Below are 19,688 nucleotides of genomic sequence, written 5' to 3' on the forward strand. Positions count from 1 at the left end.
AAAGTGGAATAAATATAACCCAAGGCACCGTGACAGAGGAAAGAGACAGCAACACCCGAAGGTACCATGAGAAGAGCAAAGCAGCTTGGGGTGTATCTGGAAACACCCCAAGCCTGCAAAAGAAGGTAAAAGCAGCACAAACAGTGGCATGAACGTCCCAAAGTACCATGAAAGGGGCAAAGCAGCCATCCACCGTGGCAAGAATACTGCAAAGCATTGTGAGTGGGGCAAAGTATCCTGAACAGTGAGCAGCAGCCAGAGGAACCTCCGGAAGAGATCTGTAGTGGTTTTGACATAGATAGTATCCCTACAGTATCAATGGTGGGATAAAGAGAGTGCTGGGGGTTAAGCCTAAGGTGAACAAATAAGGAAAACGTGCGGGAGGAAAGTTTCTTTTTACCCATCTTTCTTGATGTACAATTCCAGTTGTCTTGGCCCCTGCAAACTCTTGGGATTTGTCACGATCAGCTTGAGAGAGAATTTTGCTCAGGTGTTTTCTCCTCCTTTGTATTACTGATGCGATGGAGAAGGTACAGAGAAGGGCGACCAAAATGATAAGGGGAATAGAACAGCTCTCCTATGAGGAAAGACTAAAGAGGTTAGGACTTTTCAGCTTGGAGAAGAGACATCTGAGGGGGGATATGATAGAGGTGTTTAAAATCATAAGAGGTTTAGAACGGGTAAATGTGAATCAGTTATTTATTCTTTTGGATAATAGAAAGACTAGGGGGCACTCCATGAAGTTAGTGTGTGGCACATTTAAAACTAATCGGAGAAAGTTCTTTTTCACTCAACGCACAATTAAACTCTGGAATTTGTTGCCAGAGGATGTGGTTAGTGCAGTTAGTATAGCTGTGTTTAAAAAAGGATTGGATAAGTTCTTGGAGGAGAAGGCCATTACCTGCTATTAATTAAGTTGACTTAGAAAATAGCCACTGCTATTACTAGCAACGGTAACATGGAATAGACTTAGTTTTTGGGTACTTGCCAGGTTCTTATGGCCTGGATTGGCCACTGTTGGAAACAGGATGCTGGGCTTGATGGACTCTTGGTCTGACCCAGTATGACATGCTCTTATGTTCTTATGACTTCAATGGCATACTTGTTGTCTTGCTTGTTCAGCTGATTTGTTTTTAATTAGATGACTAATAAATATAACTAACTAATTAACTAGCTATTAACTGTTAACTAAGTAATTATACGAACATAAAATTAGATAGGCCATTCTGGGTCAGGCCAAAGTCCATCGAGACTAGTACCTTGTTTCTGACATTGGCCAGTCTGGGTCACAAGTATCTATCATGTACGCCTGTGAGAATTCTGTGCACAATATTTACAAATTCTTTAAAATTCTGCATATATTATTCATCAAAATAGCACAGTATAATTACTGTCTTTGAGTAATCATTAATTTAAATTGCACCACAGAAGAAAAATTACTACTCAGGCAGAATTTAAATTTTTTATGGAGCTTTCACCCAGGAATACTGTACAAATATATTATAAAGCCTATGTGCTCATCCCCAGACTTGAATCCCTCCAGTTTTCCTCCATGCATCTCTCTCTCTCTCACACCTACTTCCTCAGCTTTTCTCCAAACAAGATCTCTCGCCTACCCATCAAGCTAAACTTTGTATTCTCCCTCCCAACCAGCTCAATCTTCCCCTCTCCTCTACCTCAAAACCCCACCCTACCCCAGCTCTCTCTCTCCTACCCACTAGACTAAACCTCAAGCTCTCTCCCACTCACCTCATGTTCAAACCCTACCATCTCTCTCTCTTTCCATCCCCCAATCCCAGGATCAACACCCACCACTTAGTGCTCTCCCCCTCCCAATCCATGGTCAATACCCACCCCCTCATATTTCTCTCTCCCTTTCTCTCTCTCCCATCCTATGTTCAACACCAATCCCCATCTGAATCTATCCCCCACCCCACCCTAGGCCTCTCTCCCCCAATCCCCCAAGCTCAACCTTTCTCTGAACAGGCTCAAAGCACCTTCCCTCCTCCAACTTCAGTCTTCTGTTGGGGGGCAACCCCTTTAAACCTGTGGGCCTCGATGTCACCACTGTCCTCCGTGTGAAAAAAAGAGAGACTTCAGGACACCTTTAAAAAAAATCCTTCTGAAGAAGGCCAGCTTCCTTACCAGTTGATCCAGCATAGGAGAGGGAACGAGCTTCCAGTGCTTGCAGCAGCAGAAGTCGGGGCCCACGGCAACGACTGTGAGTCAGACTTTAGAGGGTGGGTATTGACCATGGGTTGGGAGGGGAGAGAGACCAAGGAAAGGCCTGAATAATGGAGCCAGTATGGAAGAGAAAGAAACAGTGCCGGCATGGAGGAGACTGACTTCTTCTTCTCCTGCCTGGCACACACCCAGGTACTGGCCTCTTTTCTTCTTCCACTGGGGTTGAACACTGCTCCTAGGAATAATTTTGCACACAAAATAAAAAGATTCTGCTCAGGTGGGAGAATTCTGCACAAGTTCTGCATGGAGCAGTTGCACAGAATCCATCCAGAAGTAATCATTCTGGCAGATGCATAAATGAGAATCCTGGGGTTGGGCTTGTGCGACACCTGGGGGAGTTCTAAGGTCGAGCTGGAGGAGGTAGAGACTTAAGTGCTAGGGTGGATAAAATGCTGGGTTGGGATGGGGGAGGAGGACAGTGCTTGTAACTGGCAGTAAAACCTTCATGGACGATCAACTTATGTTACATACACCTCCTCTTCACTTCCAATTTGGATGTCACGCGCAGGATAATAATATAAAGAATGTTGTCTAATTGGTACAAAAGGCTTTACAAGTTATATATTTCTGGCTAATCCGTTTTTTGTCAAAGTATGGATGATGCTTTCAAAAGGTGAACGCAGGTCCATCACTTTTAGCAAGGTGTTATTTACAGCTGTTACAGAAAACTCTGTGCAGCTCAGGCCTACATGATTTGCTGAAGCACCATCTACAAAGTCCTGGGAGGCTAAAATCAGGGCCGGTGCAACCATTAGGCAAGACTAGACAGTTGCCTAGGGTGGCGTCAGTGGGGGGGGCACCACTGGGGTATGCGAGGGGGCCATTTTCAAAATGTGAAACTCGGGGGGGGGGGGGGGATGGTGTTACACTGGTCTGCCTAGGGTGCTATAGACCCTTGCACCAGCTAAAACAGTTTCTTCATCCCAAAAAAATGGGATCATTGCCAATTGGGTCAATTAAGTTATAAAAGCTTGGAGCAGCAGAATCATTGGCATTTAAAAGCACAAAACATAGGTGCAAACTACAGAGCAATGGAGCAAGAAGAGCGGCATCAACCCACTAAGGCTTACAGTGATGGATATGGTAGCAAGCTAGTGGTTGTTTTTAGTTTTACAATATACCAAGTAAACTGGACTGGACTCATACACACATACAGCAGACAATGAGTTTTCTTAGGAAAAAAGCAAACATTGTCATCAACACCTCTAGGACTTGAAAGAGGGGTAAGGCAGGAAGCCCTATAGTCTAAATCCCAAGGTATAGAATGTAGATTAAGACAGCAAGCACAGTGGCAGGAAAACCCCCAAGAGATAAAATGTGGGGCATGGCATCAACACCTCAAGACATAGTGAGAAGGGCAAAGAGCACCATTAAACATCCCAAGGCACTGTAAGAGGAGGAAAGCAGCACCAAGAGTGGCAAGAACACCCCCAAGGCTCCAAAAGAGGGGCAAAAGGTACCAACAGCGGTGGCATGAAGGTCCCAAGGCACCAGAAATGCGTGCAAAGCAGCATCAAGAGTAGCCTGAATAGCCCAAGGCACCATGAGAGGGGGAAAGAAGCACCAAAAGTGGCAGGAAATATCCCAATGCACCCATAGAGGTTCAAATCAGCATAAACAGTGGCATGCAGTCAACAGAAGCACTATGAAAGGCACCAAGCAGCTAATGAAAAGTGGCAAAAACATCCAAATGAGAGGCAATGGGCACCAATAAAAGTAGGATGAAGCCCCAAAGGAGGCAAAACAAAAAAAGGGCTCTATGGCATCAACAACAGTGGCATGGAAATTCCAAGTCAAAATGAGGGTGTCCTGGCTGTGAACGCTGCCACCCCAGGAAGATGGATGGGTGTCCTCTTCCTCGTCCACTGCAAAGTGCCCACTCAGCAGGCGAGAGAGGGAGAGAGAAAGCCTCTGGAGTGGCAGACATAGTAGTCAACTATTTATACTGCTATAGGAGGGCCAGCTAATAACTCGAGGTGAGATTTGGTTTTGGGGCCAGTTTTACATGCATAGTGAGACATACACCTCAGTGAAGATTTGACATCATTTGGAGTGAGGAAAGTCTCATAAAGATGAGATTTCTACAATGTTCTCTTGCCCTAGCTTGATGTACTCTCTACCAGGCTATAGCAGTATAAATAGTTGACTACTATGTGCACCACCCCAGAGGCTCTTTATCTCTCTCTCTCTTTCTCTCTCTCTCTCCCTCTCTCACCTGCTGTGTGGGCACTTTGCAAGTCAAGGCAGTGGAAACTGCTAAGATGGCATCATGGCCATGCCGCAGGCATTATGCATGCAAAATTATAGCATTTTGATGAATCTAGGGGTAAGATAGCTATGAACGAAAGCTCATGGTGCTGAAAGCACCTGCAGTATCTGGTTCTGAATAAGTTGAAATCCCAAAGCAGTAAAAGGAAATTATCTGGTCAGAAAAAAGAGATGTCTGCTGGAATAGAATTGTAAATTCATTTAACATAATACACACATATATCACAAATATCTACTATCAGTTTTGTACACTTTGACATAATAAGCAGTTTAAACAGAACATATTGAATGTGGAGGAAAAGAAAAAAGTAATTAATTTGCAACACATATCTGTACAAGGAACATAAATAGATACCAACTGGAAAATAGCTATACTAGGCAATATTTTAGTTGCTTACTCTTTTATTTAAGGTGCAACCATATTTTGGACAGTTCACCTCAGTAACACTATATGAATATAGTGGAAGGATCTGGGCTGTGTAAAAGGAATGATGATAATGTTAACTAATACTTATCAGGGATGTACAGCTAAAACTACTTGTTTGGGTTCATTTTTCACTTTGTATGATTTATTTTCATCTTTTTCATTTTGTTTAAATGTTTATTTTCATTTGGTCCATTTGCCGAACCAAAATAAATAAACATTAAAAATCACCAAACCCCCTCAAAATACTAAGTAAAACCTAAATAAGGCTTTCCCTGCTTCCCAGAACATCTCCAAGTTCCCCATCCCTATCAAGGCACCAGGACCTGAGCCTATCCCAGCCAAGGTCTCTCATCTTACCCCATAGAAATCAATCGAGACCCAATGAAATTTTCAGGAAGAAAGGGGCAGAAGCCAACCCCATTCACTCCTGCATATCAAAATCCTTTTTATAAAATGGCACCAGCTGGCTCTGAGATCAGTACCAAGTGTGACATCAAACTGGCAACAGCCCCTGATGTATTGGCAAGCAGTGTGGGGTTGGAGGGGCTTGGGGAAGCCCTGGCTGGGCTTAGTTCAATTCAGCTGGGTAAGTCCCATCCCTAGTTAGTGCCAGAGGCCACGTTTGTTACGGGACCAGGCTGTGCCACTGCGAGGGAGATGCCGCCGACTTCCCGTCGCTGGCCCCGCCCCCTAGGCGCGCGCGCAGGGGGCTCCACTCTTAAAGGGGCCAGCGCGGGAAACCTGGGACAGCTCCTAGATGACGTCAGACGCTGCAGGGTAATATACCCTGCAGCTGGGATTGGATCCTCGCCTTGCAATGAGGTTCCTCAGGGCTCCCTGACTTGCTAGTTGCTGTGTTTATGTCTGATTGCTGCTGTCTTCGACCCAGCTTGCTTCCTGACCTGTCTCCTGTTTTCGCCCCTTGGTTTGGTATCGACGTCTGACTTCTGGCTTCCGACCCGGCTCCGTCCCATGACTCCGTCTTCAGCTTCTGTTCCTGGCTTGGCTTTGTCTTCTGACCTTCTGGCTTCTGACCCGGCTCTGTCCCCGACTCCATCTTCTGCTTTCTCCCTGGCTCTGGTGTGGATCACTGACTCCTGACTCCAGACCCAGCTTTGCTCCTGGACTCCGACTTCGGCTTCTTCCTCATCTCAGGTATCTGGTACTCGCTGGCCCAGAGGTTTTTCCTAAGTCCCAGCGGCTCGGGCTCTCACGGGCTCCTCCCGGGGGAGCCGCATGCTTCTGAGGGTGAAGACTCTTTATCCACCTGGGTCCAGCCATCGTCCATCTCTTCAGCCACTGCCTGGGTCCTTGGTCGCATAGGACTCCACCTAAGTCCAAGAGGTCCGGGTCCCTATGGGCTCCTCCTGGGGGGACCTCGGACTTCCAGTGGTGAAGTCTTCTCTGAGTCTCTCCCGAGCCGCCTCCCAGATGGGACGCTTGCTGTGGCCTTCCATAGCATACCATCCTCTGTTCCAACCAGCCCAAGGGTCCACGACCATAACAGCGTTTTAATTCTTGGGGAATAGTGTATGCTATTTGTTAACAATGCTCACTATTTTCCGAAATGAAAACACCCAAACATTTTCAGAGTTTTTGTACGAATATGGTACATTCATTTTGGGTAATCTAAACTGAAAATGGGCTGTTCCAGTTCAGATTACCCATTCTTTTCAAACAAATGTACATTCCTTAATATTTAGTAATAAAACGCAATGGGCACTGTAGCTTTAAATAATAGTGTATCGGGCTTGCTTCTTCTCCAAATGGTGAATGAATTTGTGGTAATCAGCTAATTTATTGTGGTCTAGGTTTATGAATATAATAGTGTTAGATCGCTGTCATTGTTACTTGGGTCTTCTTAAAGGTGACTGCATTGGCATGACTGTGATCATTTTAGCGGTCTCAACCTTTATCTTTCTCCCTCTCTTCTTCTTTTCTCTATTGTCCTACTGCCTACCTCAGGAATTTGTTGAGGTCTCCGTGTTTCATGTACTCGAACACCATGATGAGTGGATCCCCTTCCACACAAACTCCGTAGAACTTCACAATGTGCTCATGTTGCAGGTTGGTCAGTAATTCAGCCTCTCGGTGGAAATCTTTGCGAGCATTATCACTGGCATCCTTCAGGGTCTGCGAGCACAGAAAAAAAAAACAAACAAACAAGAATTTTAAGGAAAGCCACAGCTTCTATATAATCTGCAATATTTCATGTTTTCATAGGAGAAAGTGATACTTGACCAGTATTTAAAAATATTTTACTACTTCATATAAAATGTTTTAATCACCTCAACTGCCATTCCCTTGAAACCCCCCAGGAGCAGCCATATTTATAACAGCAGAAAAAATGGCCTGATAGAGAATTCATATAGCGTGTGATATCATTAGAATAGTCCTAAAAGGTTTACAATTGAAATTTATGCCTAGGGAGGTTAAGTGACTTATTCAAGGTCACATGGTGATTAAGGGATATGGGAGCTGAAATAGGATCTCCAGATCTGCAGCTTTGTTCTCTAATCCATAGTCTTCTGATCACACAGAATTAGTTTTATAACAGTGCTGGAAGAGAAAAAATGATGGACAACGTGCATAAGATGTTCCAAGACAGGGAACTGCAATAATACAGTATCTATGATTAGAAAAAGTTCTTCAAAATATAGGTTTGGATAATTTAATGTAATGCTCATATAATGGTGAATCAAACGCCCCCTTCAGGGCATTGGGTACTTCAAACCCAGCTCCTTTAGTTAATTATTTATTTTATAAGACCTTTGAAAAATTATCAGTATCATTTTAATTTTCAAGAATGCATGCAAAATGTTGTTTCTGTCTTTCTATGCATATTTTGTTATATGAATGCAGTCTGTTATGATCAATGATTTTAATGGCACACAAATATCTATACAGATATATTTAGTAGGCTATAAATAAAAGCAATGTAGCAGGGCTCACCAATATGTTGTTACCATGCCAATACCTGACATCAGGAAGTATGATTCATGGTTTTCTATTGCATGTAGCTCCAAACATACATTTAAAAAGTCACATTGGAATTCTAAACTCCAAAGGGCCTTACGTCATATAGAAACTTACAGAACTGAAAAAAAAAAGAATAAATATTTCATGCATATTAACAATAAGCAAAGGTGATTTTGGGGGTATAATGAATATTTAGGGCCTAATTTGCAATCTTCTTGCATTCTGTGACTACTGGGGACAAAAAGGGTTAGTGAATCAGCAACTTAGAGCCCTGGACTAAACACCTCCTTATTTGCTATCCCATCTCCCATGATGCATACATCTAGCAGTAATATAGAAATATGTTGTCGTTGTAGTAATTACTTAAATGGAAAAACCTTACAAGTAGATTTTCAATCAAAATCCTACATGCGGCCAAACCCGGAGATACGCGTGTGACTCGGAAGCGCACTGGCCTTGCGGATTTTAAAAGGCCCACAGCCAGGCGCATATCTCTTGGTATGTGAATAAAAAAGGTTTGCCGAAAAAGGGAAGGGGTGGGGTCTGGGCAGGATGTGGGCGGGGCATGGGCAGGCCGGGACTGCACCCATGAAGTCAGTTACGTTCACTAGCGCGTACCGTGATCCCACAACTGCGTAACTTGCTTCCGCTATGGGCAGCATGTAAGTAGTTAAATTTAAAAAAAAGGGTAGTCAACAGGGTTTTAGGGCTCAGGACTAGTAAGGTAAAAGGGAGGCAAGTTAGGTAGGGAGTTTAGGAAGTCCGCTTCTTTACTGGGGCGAACTGGGAGGGAACTGGGAAATAGGCCTATTGCGTTGCTGCGCATACCTACTAAAAACCCCTCCCCTTATGCTCTTGAGACAGGATTCACGCGCACGTGCAAACACGTCAATTTAAAATCATGTACGCATGTGTGCCCTGGTAGCTGATTTTGTAACATGCGCGCTCTAAGGTGCTGATTTATGTGCGCATGATATAAAATCGTCACGTCCATGTGCGCGCACCAGCAAACATCTGCACATGAGCGCCCGTGCGCAACTCTTAAAATCTACCTTATACATTTTAAAGAAATATTCTGTCTGTAGGTGATTCAAGAGAAAGTCAATGAAGACTTACACTGTGTTGAAAGGGTGTTCTTTTCATGATCAGATAAAGACTGGAGACGTGCACAATATCAATTCAAGCCTCCTTTAACCCCCCCATTTTCCCTCCCAACATAAACTGGCCTGAAATATTAATTTAGGTTTGCCCTTATCACTTTGGGTTTCTTATACTTCTTGACTACAGACTGGTGCTACGAGTGCTTTTTTGTGTGGATCTAAAATAGAAGTAATTTCCCTACACACAAGCTAACTAAATAATATTTAACATTTCATTTTTCCTTTATTCATTTATTTACTTTTATTTATTGCTTCTAAGAAATTCTTGGAGCAGTTTACAACACAATACAGGACATGATTCAGTCATGATAAAACATCATGAAAACAAGACATACACAATCTCTTAAATGATTTTGGAAAGCTTTTCACTGAATAGGTCATTCACTCATGTAAATGTGTTTGAAGCACCGATGGAACACATTTCAAATGAGGGAAAAATACATGAGAACTCTAGTGCATATAAGGAATACCCTTTACAGTCCCACCAGTGAGAGGATCTTTCCGAATCCTACCAGTGCAGATTAATATTCTCCAAGTTCCATTCAGTATATATAGGACATATTATGCAGCATTTCACAGAAACCGTCTCAGACTTCCATAGCAAAAACAAAATGGACAGGAGCACAGGATTCATACCAGAGCACAGATTAGTCCTCTTTCATCTGGTGCATGTAGCATAACATTTTGGAGCAGCCCAAAAACAAAGAGAACCTTTCCGTTCACTTGGACTGGAGAAAGAAGGGTCGAGGCGGGCGGAGGCAGGGGCCACATAACCCTCTCTCTATTTCGAGAGGCCACATCCATATGTACTATCCCTTCCCCTGTGCATATACCATTGCTCTCTTGTCCTTCCAAATAATGTTATATTCAGGTTTAGAAATGGAAAGTAAACCAGGCACACAGCCTGCTCTAGGATACATATTTGTTGTAAGTTTCTTTTTAGGACCTTATCCTTCCAAAAAAATAAAATAAAATAAAAATCCCTGTAAAAAATGCAAACTTATCCTTACTAATATTTGTGGAGAATATGAATAAATTATTGATGTTTAATATTTTCCTGCTGCCCTGGGACGAGGCAGACTTCTTTATCCGTTATTTTGTTACTTAATTCATTTTCCTGACCACATGCGGCAGCTAAGCCTAAAGAATGCCATTTTTACACTCTTCCTGTGGTGTATTAGAGGAGACCACTGAGACATGGAGTCATTTTCGGCTTCAGCAATAACCAGCAACAAGAATTCACTTTAAAAGAAAAGAAAAGGCATTCTGTTTATCCCCCTGCCAACCCCAAATATCCCCTCTCCCACTCTTCTGTGCTGCTGAAAGAATAAAATCTGATAACTGATTGATATTTTCTGTTACATTTTTAGTGGACACAAATAATTCATTAGGATTAGAGTTTCACAGAACTAAATCCACTATTTAAATTAAATGTTTAAACAATTTACACAGTTTGGGCAATATTTGGCCATTTGTCTGAGCCAGAAAAAGCAGACGGGTTCTTAGCATTCAGATTTCTTTGTGAAAGTGCAGTGATTACTTGTCCTAGTGTTTCTTTGCCCTGCAGGTGTCTTATGGTTAAGAAAAAGCAAACTGAACAAAAACCTAGAGCATAGGGTGCAGGATAATCTTTTCACATACAGTATCCGTACCCTAATCAGCCTTGCTAAGGATAATTCCAGTAAATAATTTATAATTGTCAAATGATGAGCTGCTCTCAAATACCACATAGATGAATTACCAGATCGGAGGAATTTCAATTACTATGCTATATATGCCTGTGTCCCTGTCTTTAGTCAGATTTATTTGCCTTCCTTGCGGTTTAGATAGATACCACACCGCACATCAAGATTCGGAGAGATTATTTTTGTCCATTTAAAGAACAAGCACAGTATTTTCATTCCCAGCACACAGTCAGCAATTGAAGAACAAGACCAAGAGAAATCCTAATTCATTCTTAAAGCAACATGATTAGCACAACAGTTTTAAATAATTCATTTGGAAAGTGAAACATTTTTCAGATCCCTTATTGTAAATTGTGATTCATGTTTTTTTTCCCCTCTCATTCATGATGAGGTCAACTGAACTCTTTGAAAGCTCTGTCTTCATAAAAACTCCCACTATTCAGAATCAAAGTAAATTGAGCAGACCCTCACAAAGAACCTACCCCATGTAGCCATCACACACTGAAGAGCGGCTGAAAAGTGGACACAGGGAGGGAGACTTGACAAAAAAAACCCAACCAAAAAACTAAGAGAAATTCCAGAGTGCTTATAATTTTTACTCTGGCAACGTTTCATAATTTAAGAACTTGTATATATTAGGGCAAATTGGTTCTTTAGGCATAAGAATAAAAAAAGAATGTGACAGAATGAAGAAACAGGCAGCAGGTTGATACTTTGAAGGCTCCAGCTAGTACTGCTCCTTTAACATGTGTGCACAAAGCTGCTATGGTTGCCTGGCAACCAGCAGAGGGCATGTGGAAAAAAAAAATCCCAGAAGGCCAAAATGAATGAAAAGAAGGAACATCAACAATTTCACATCCAGCACGGCACACATCGCCTCTAGCTCTATCTTGCTCAGCTTGTTTTCTTTACAAACCCTATTTAGCTGAAAGTATCTCTTAGCTTCGTGATGTGTTTAATACATTCTGGACTTTGGGAAAAGGAGTTGCTTAGCTTTTGCTCTTGCGAAATTCCTATGAATACATTTGTGAGAGGTGTTCCATTTAGGAGCTTATGTACTAACTCTATGGTTAATGGCACGCACTATGATAGCATCCCTCATAGAATCCTTTTATCCCTGGGTTGTTTGTTTTATGTAAAAGGCAGAGTATATTAAATACATACATAATTAAAGGTCAACCAACAAGATGAAGGTGATATCTGTTTATTAGGCTAACTCAATACATCTGTGACTAGTTTTCAAGTGCTCTGTTCCCTTGTTGTTTGACAAGAAGAGAGCATAGAGCTCAAAAGGTATTGCATTAGTCTAATAAAAAGATACCACCTACAACTTGTTTGTTGAACCTTACTTCTGCATATTCAGGTGGACTAACGTGGCAACCACAATACTTTATTCTGTCCAGAGATGGATATTGTTACCATAGAAACAACGAATGTATAGGATTCCTCTGTGAATATATGAAGGTATATTTCTCCCTATAGCCAGGAACCTCTCTCAACACTCCACCCAAGTTTGTCTTCTTGAGACCTGTAGTTATTGTACTAGCCCATTTATGAGACATGAATTTTTTTTATATTCTGATGCTCCAAACCCCTCCTAATCTTATAATTGCAGCCAAGCCAAAGACTATTGCTGGAGGGGTCTAATGGAGCCCATCCTGCTAGGTAAAAGACTGCTGCTGAGTTGGCCTGGCTCTTGGTGTAGTGGTTCAAATACTGCATTGACCCAAATATAAAGTGATTGTCTTATATTGGGAAATCATATTATAATCTGAATTGGATCAACACATTAATTGAGATACTATATTGAAAGTGTGCTTGTGCATTATTACACAACTGCATGCTGCAGGGCAGACAACAGGATTTGTCTATGAATAGGTACTCAAAACACCAAAAAAATCCTGCAGTATACAACAATGGTTCCCAATCTGGGGTCCGTTGATCCCTAGGGGGTCTGTGAGACCACCACAGGGGTTCTGCCTGAAGGGAAGCAACCAAAGTGAGAAAATGAGCAGACTGACCTCATATCTGAGGACCTACGCTCTGAGGCTGTTGCTGCCTGATCCCATGCCAAGAGGAGGAGAGGAAGATTGCCCTAGCATGGCGAGGAGGCGGGGAAGAGTGTGGCTGTTTGCCACCATGAAGAACCTGAAAGTCCACCATGAGAAAGGGAAATGCGACACCATGAACACCTTCAACTGCCACCAAACCATATGACAAGAGGTGGCAGAGTAATAACCCCAAGGAGCATTTGTAGACACTTCTACATGGGCTCTGGCTGCCCTGCTGGCCTGACAATCAGGAAGAAAAGTTGCACTGAGTGATTAGCATGGCCATGGTGGCCATGGTGGGAAGAACATAAGAACATAAGAAATTGCCATGCTGGGTCAGACCACGGGTCCATCAAGCCCAGCATCCTGTTTCCAACAGAGGCCAAACCAGGCCACAAGAACCTGGCAATTACCCAAAGACTAAGAAGGAAGGGTCTATAGTTGGTTCAGCGCCTGGGAAGGGGTGGAGACGGAGCAGGCCCAGCACGACTGGGTGTGCATACCATGCACTGGGGGAGGCAGCGAGCCGGTGGCAGCAGGAGAGGCCACGGGGCCGCTGGCAGCTGAAGAAGGAGAGAGGCCGCAAGCTGCTGGCAGTCAAGCCACCGTTGGCTGACTGAGAGGTCCGTGTTCTGTTTGCATGTGTGCACATGCCTGCACGCGAGCACAGCTTCCGCTCTCCCCACCTCCAATCTAGAAGGCCAGTGGACCATATGGCCCGAACACATCAGAAGGCCTGTGGGGCTGTGGTGGAGCTAATCCCAACACAGCCCAAAGACATCAGCTGGCCCACGGAGGCATAGTGGAGCTCATCCTACTATGGACTGAAGACATCAGGAGGTCACGTGTGTGTGTGTGTGTGTGTGTCTAAGAGCATGTGTGTGTCTAAGAGCCTGTGTGTTTATGAATGTGTGTGTCTGAGAGCTTGTGTGTGTGCCTGTTTGAGAGCTTATGTGTGTGTGTCTGTGTGAGTGTCTGTGTGCCTGTGAATGTGTCTGTGGAGAGCCTGTGTGTATGTTTGTGTGCCTGTGAAAGCCTATGTGTCACATATAGGCTCTCACAGGCACACACACACACACACTATATCTGTGAGGGAGAGGGAGCCTGTGTATTTTAGAGAGAGTGTGTGTATGAGAGAATGAATATGTTACTGTGCATGTATGTGAGAGAGAAGATAAAATCTGGGCATCCCTATCTCCCCCAATCCATGACAATCTCAGGGTGACTGGAAATCAGAAGATCAAAGGTATGGAGAGCAGGAGATTTTTTTAAACTTTATTACTTTTAATTATTGGGTGTAATTTGATAATTCTGCTCTTTCAAAATATTTTATTTTTTGGGGGGGGGAATAGAATATTTTTTAATTATTGGATTTTTTTATTCATCAGATGTTTTGAAATATTTTATTTGTGTTTAGGAAAATTTGCATTTTCTATTGATTAAGGGACGGATTTTAATAGGTAGGCATGGGCGTAGATTTGTGCGCCCAACCCGGCGCGCACAAATCTACTCCTGATTTTATAACATGCGCATGCAACCGCGCACATGTTATAAAATCCGGGGTCTGCGCACGCAAGGAGGTGCACAGTAGTGCACCTTGCGCGTGCCGAGCCCTAGGGGAGCCCCGATGCTTTCCCCGTTCCCTCCGAGGCCGCTCCGAAATTGGAGCGGCCTTGGAGGGAACTTTCCTTCGGCCCCCCCCCGCACCTTCCCCTCCCTTCTCTTATCTAACCTGCCCCCCAGCTCTACCTAAATCCCCCCCTACCTTTATTTTGTTAGTTGCGCCTGCCTCTGGGCAGGCATAGGTTGCGCGCGCCAACCAAGTGCTGGCGCACAATCTCCGGTCCCAGCAGCAGTGGAGAGGCCCTCTGGTCACGCCCGCGCCACGCTCCCGGACCGCCTCACCCATGCTCCACCCATTTTTCCAAGACCCGGGACTTACACGCGTCCCGGGGCTCGCGTGTGTAACCCCCACCTGGATTTACACTCATAGGCTTTGAAAATCTGCCCCTAACTCTTTGAAATATTTATTCTTTTTATGAATATGATTTTACTATTATGATTGTTTTATATTTCTTGATTTTATTATTTAATGTTTTTATGAAGAATGGTAATGTTTCTGTTTTTCCATTGTTGCTCGTTATGTAGAGGCTGGCTTGTTGTGGGTTCCAGTTTAGTTTTTCTCAGCACATTTCCTTTTATACTTTCTGATCTCTTTATTCTGTATTTGGTGAAGGTCTGTCTGTGTTCTCCATATGCGACCGAGGTGAGGTATTTTGCTGGCATGTAATTTCTGTGAAGGGATCTATAGCATCCTGATTTCTTAATAAGAGTTTTATTGGTATTGTAGGGCCTGGTGTAATATGTGCAGTGTTGCCTTTTCATAGATAAGGTTGTTAGGGTTGTTTTGGTATGGGATTTTTACTATATTGTAATGGTAATTCTGTTTGATCATGGTGTTCTGAGGGCCAAGCTCAACCCAATATACATTACAAAAAGTCTAATTCCATAGGAGTTCAAAGAGCCTTTTTGCAGAGTTTTCTGGTTGGCACAATAATGTGCATGTTGTGTTATTTTTGCCTCAGTAGACTGTACTTTTGAATGTTCTTTTTCATGTAAAATTTATTATAAATGCATTTATTTATTTATTTATTTTATTTTGGCATTTTATATACCATCATTCGCAAAGAAGATTGCAATGGTTTATGAAAGTAGCATTCATATTATAGGTCAGCTCAACATCAAAACATGTTAACTAGATTGTTAAAATATGATGATTCTGGATTGCATATTATTTGTTGTTTCTTGAATCAGTTTTCTATATGGTATTTAGCTACATGTAAAAACATTAAGGAGAAGCATGTGGGAGTTTGCAAAGGTTTTGAGAAGGGTAGGCCAGGCCAGGCCAGGCCACAGGCTGCCCATGATAATGTGGGTGCTTGGCTAGGCCTGGCCTCATCACTGCATGAGGGGTAGAGAAGAGGCAGTTAGGTTTGTTTTGTTTTTTTTTGGGGGGGGGGGGGGGGGGGGGCGGGGGGCACCTTGCTCCTTTAGGGATTTGAATCAGGCTGGTGAATGTTGCCACCTGGTTGGTCGAAACCATAGGGGAATGTATTTATCTTATTGAAGATGGTAGAGTGTCTTGGATTTTTTTCTAAATGTGCCTCTGCGCCTGTGCTAGCTCTGTAGCTAATTAACTCACCACATTTTAGACAGAAGGGTTGTTGGTATGAAGGCAAATGGAGTTTAGTGAAAACACTGCGTTTCTCTCAATATCCTTGCTTAGGGCTTCTGGCTTTTAAAAAGATAAACATTTGCTAAAATCATTTTTTTTTCTATTTGATTAAAAAAGTTGGATTTTCTCTTAACTGTCTCTGTGCCTGTGCTGGTGTAACCCATACTTCCTAATAACAATAGAATATTCCAACACTCCTAAGTTGAAGTCATGTGTTTTGAGTATGTCCCCACAGAGGGAATTTCTCTGTTTTCAGAGAGTTTCCCAGTTGGAGTGATGTGTTCCCTGAGCTTTGTTAACACCATCCAGCTCCTTGTAAAGCAATGCTCGAGCTGCAGGGAGGTTATATCATAAAATGCTAATTGGATCCCTTCTAAGATGGAAATGTTCAGTCAAACTGCTTGTAGTGAGCATTATGTTGTGAATTAATCTATTAATGGGGAACATCAGTAAATGAGAACTGAATGCCTGAGTCCAGCAGAGCTCAAGCCCCGGGGTTAAGTACCACCTAACCAGTGTGTATCCACTGTGAAGAATTTGTTAACCGATTGACTATTATCAAATTTCCCCTGCTGTTATAGTGTGATGCTGTTTTGTTTGGTTCTGAACAATAAACAAGATGGTTTAGAAGCAGCTTTAATAATAACTATACACCGCCTAGTGAGTAATTAATTTAGGATATCAAATATCTACCTTATAAATGGGCCATGATTGATGGCCCGCAAATGCGCAGTAGAGCGCAGCTCTACTGCGCATGTGCGGGCAAGGACGTCGGTCTCAGCCAGCGTCAGAAAAAAAAAAACATGGCGGCGTCGAGTGGCGGTGTCGGGTGGCAGCGGTGGCGACGGCGAGCGGCAGCGAACGATGACGACGACGAGGAGCGGCAGCAGCGGCGGCCAGTAGTGAGGGAGGGAGGAGAGAGAGAGAGGGAGGGAGGGACTGAGTGAGAGGGAGGGACGGACTGAGTGAGAGGGAGGGAGGGAGTGGGAGGGACGGAGGGAGGGAGGGACGGAGGGAGGGAGTGAGAGGGAGGGACTGAGTGGGGGGAGGGAGGGACTGAGTGAGAGGGAGGGAGGGATTGAGTGAGGGGGAGGGACTGAGAGGGAGGGAGGTAGGGGGTGGGGAAGAGTGAGGGGAGAGGGAGAATGAGGGAGAGGTGAGAGACAGGGATGTGAGTAAGTGGAAGGGTAAGAAGTTGTGGAGCAGAGAAAAAGGGAGTGGAGGAGGGCTGAGGGAGAGGGGATGGGATGAGAGAGGGTGGGGAGTGACTGAGGGAAAGGGAGAGAGGTAGGAGTGACTGAGGGAAGGGGAGGGAGGTGAGAGTGAGGGGAAGGAGGCAGTGGGAGACAGAGAGTGAGTAAGACTGAGGGGTGGGAAGGGGGTGAGTGACTGAGGGGAAGGGGGAATGAGGGAGAAAAAGTGTAGGAGGGTGCTGTGTTCGAAAATGGACCGAAAACAAAAATGTAATGTAGCCCGTTGTGACGGGCTTAACGGCTTGTAATTAAATAAATAACTGGTGTGTCATATGTAGGTTAATGGAAGCACATACATCTATGTAAATAATACTGGTGACAGTGAGAGGGAGAGATCACCCAAGTTCCACTCAAGGTGCCACAGTCCTACGATAGAAAGAGGGCATGCAGGTTATACTGGCTCTGCAGTAAATTAGGGGATCTATTTACTAGGCAGCATTAATGCATGATATATGCCAAATTCAGCACTTAACATTAAAATCAATCTCTACTACACAACACATAACACATTGAAATCTACTACTACTACTATTACTACTACTCATCACTTCTATAATGTTATGTGACATGTGCAGTGCTGAACAGATAAAACATAAGGGATAGTCCCTGCTCCAACCAGCTTGCAATAGAAACAAGACAGGCACACAGGATAAAAGACACTTTGGGAAATTCATTTATTAAGAAAATGATTAAAATTAACAAGGCTGGCTATGGGATAATCAGGGGTTAAGATTTAAAATGGGATTTGAATAAGGACAGAGGAAGCTTGGCAAACCAATTCAGAAAGTCTATTCCAAGTTCAGCCAGGTGGAAAGCACAGAATCAGAAGTTAGTGGTGGAGGAGAAGAGCGTAGATAATCATGTTATTGGTATCACTTGCATGAATGTTCTTGATGTGCAATCAAAATGGGTACTTTGCATCACATGTAATACATGAAAAGGAGCTTTTTAATATAATAAAGTTTAACATGGATTAAGATAAATCACGCAATTCATGATAAGCCTCAGAAAATTAACTACATTTCAAGAGACATATTTAAGTGTACCTTTGAAAGCACCACCAGGTTAATGTGTCTGCTGATGCTCTTGGGCCTCCTCTTGCATCCCTAGAAGGGCAGCAAGCCCATAGTAACATTCCTCCCTCTCTCCGCAGATTCAACCCTTCTGTACCAAAATTTTCCCAAATCAGATTCTCTCCGCCCTCAGCACATCAGCTCCTCTTCCCTGGAGGTAGCCTTGCTCCTGGTTCTAAACCCTGTACCCCCAATACCCAAGATTCCTTCTTCCCTGTGCTGCCTTACCCCCCAATACTTCTCCATCCCCCCAAACTCCTCCCTTATCCCACTGAGCTGCTGGATGTCAATTCAGGCAAGAATGATCTCCATTCACTTCTTAACTGTTGGTGCTGTAATTCAAAATGGCGCTATCTGACCCACAATTCCATTTTGCCCTGCCAATGAGGGACAAAAGAGAGCCTTGGGTCAACTGGTGCTATTTTAGCTGTTCCAAAGATCTTTGGAATTAGGTGGGGTCCCATGGGACTGGAGAAGGATAGATGTTATGCTTGTTCCTAAAAGTGATAATAAAGAGAGGTTGGACTGGTGTCTCACCTTGTTGATGGGAAAACTAATGGGAACTTTACTGAAGGAAAGGACAGTGAACTATCTGCATCCCAATTGGTTGCAAAATCTTAGGCAAAATGGTTTTATCAGAGACAGATCATGTCAAATAAATCTGATTTCTTTGATTAGGTGACTAATGATTTAGATTGTTTTGACATTGACTTTGCTAGTTTTTGTAGCTATGTGGATTATTAGACAACTTGGTAATAAGATATGGAAGGGGACCTGGATGTTGGATTTAGAGTTAGCCTTATAAGAACATAGAAGATGTCAAGGCCTAAAATGACCTACCAATGGAGGTGGTGCAGGCAGGATTCTGGGCATGCTTGAGACATATAGAGGACAGTGGTAGGAAAGGGGTAGAAAAATCAGGTAGAAAACATGGTGGCAAGCTGATGTTGAGTTGAATATGGGAATTTACATGCTTATCTACTCAAAGTTGAAGAAACACAGCTGGACAGACTGGATAGAAGAATTTAGTCTTTTTCTGTCATCATTTACTATGCTATTATTAGGATGATATTCAGCTGGGCCAGTGTGGATACAGTTAAGTGAACAAAGTTGTCTCTTAATTCTGTCTAGATTTTCAGTGGCACTTATGTGGACAAAAGAGTTGCTGAATAATCCAGATAAATCTGACCGACAAAATCTATGCAGTCAGATTTATCCCAATTATTTTTGAGGATGGATTTTTAACTGCAGAGATGTTTTGAATATTGACCTGTGTATTACTGTCTGACAGAATATGTAATCTGTACCTTTAA

General features: G+C 43.2%; 1 protein-coding gene across 1 annotated transcript in view; it reads right to left on the reverse strand.

Moving 5' to 3' along the window:
- LOC115099230 (BDNF/NT-3 growth factors receptor) overlaps window positions 1-19,688 on the reverse strand; it is a 239,516-nt gene that overhangs the window by 82,378 nt on the left and 137,450 nt on the right. Inside the window, exon 4 of the mRNA XM_029616695.1 lies at window positions 6,900-7,072. Within this exon, the coding sequence (XP_029472555.1) occupies window positions 6,900-7,072 (173 nt within the window). The remainder of the gene's footprint in view (window positions 1-6,899; window positions 7,073-19,688) is intronic.

The sequence above is a fragment of the Rhinatrema bivittatum genome, chromosome 1, assembly GCF_901001135.1.
Source record: "Rhinatrema bivittatum chromosome 1, aRhiBiv1.1, whole genome shotgun sequence".
Lineage (NCBI taxonomy): Eukaryota > Metazoa > Chordata > Amphibia > Gymnophiona > Rhinatrematidae > Rhinatrema > Rhinatrema bivittatum.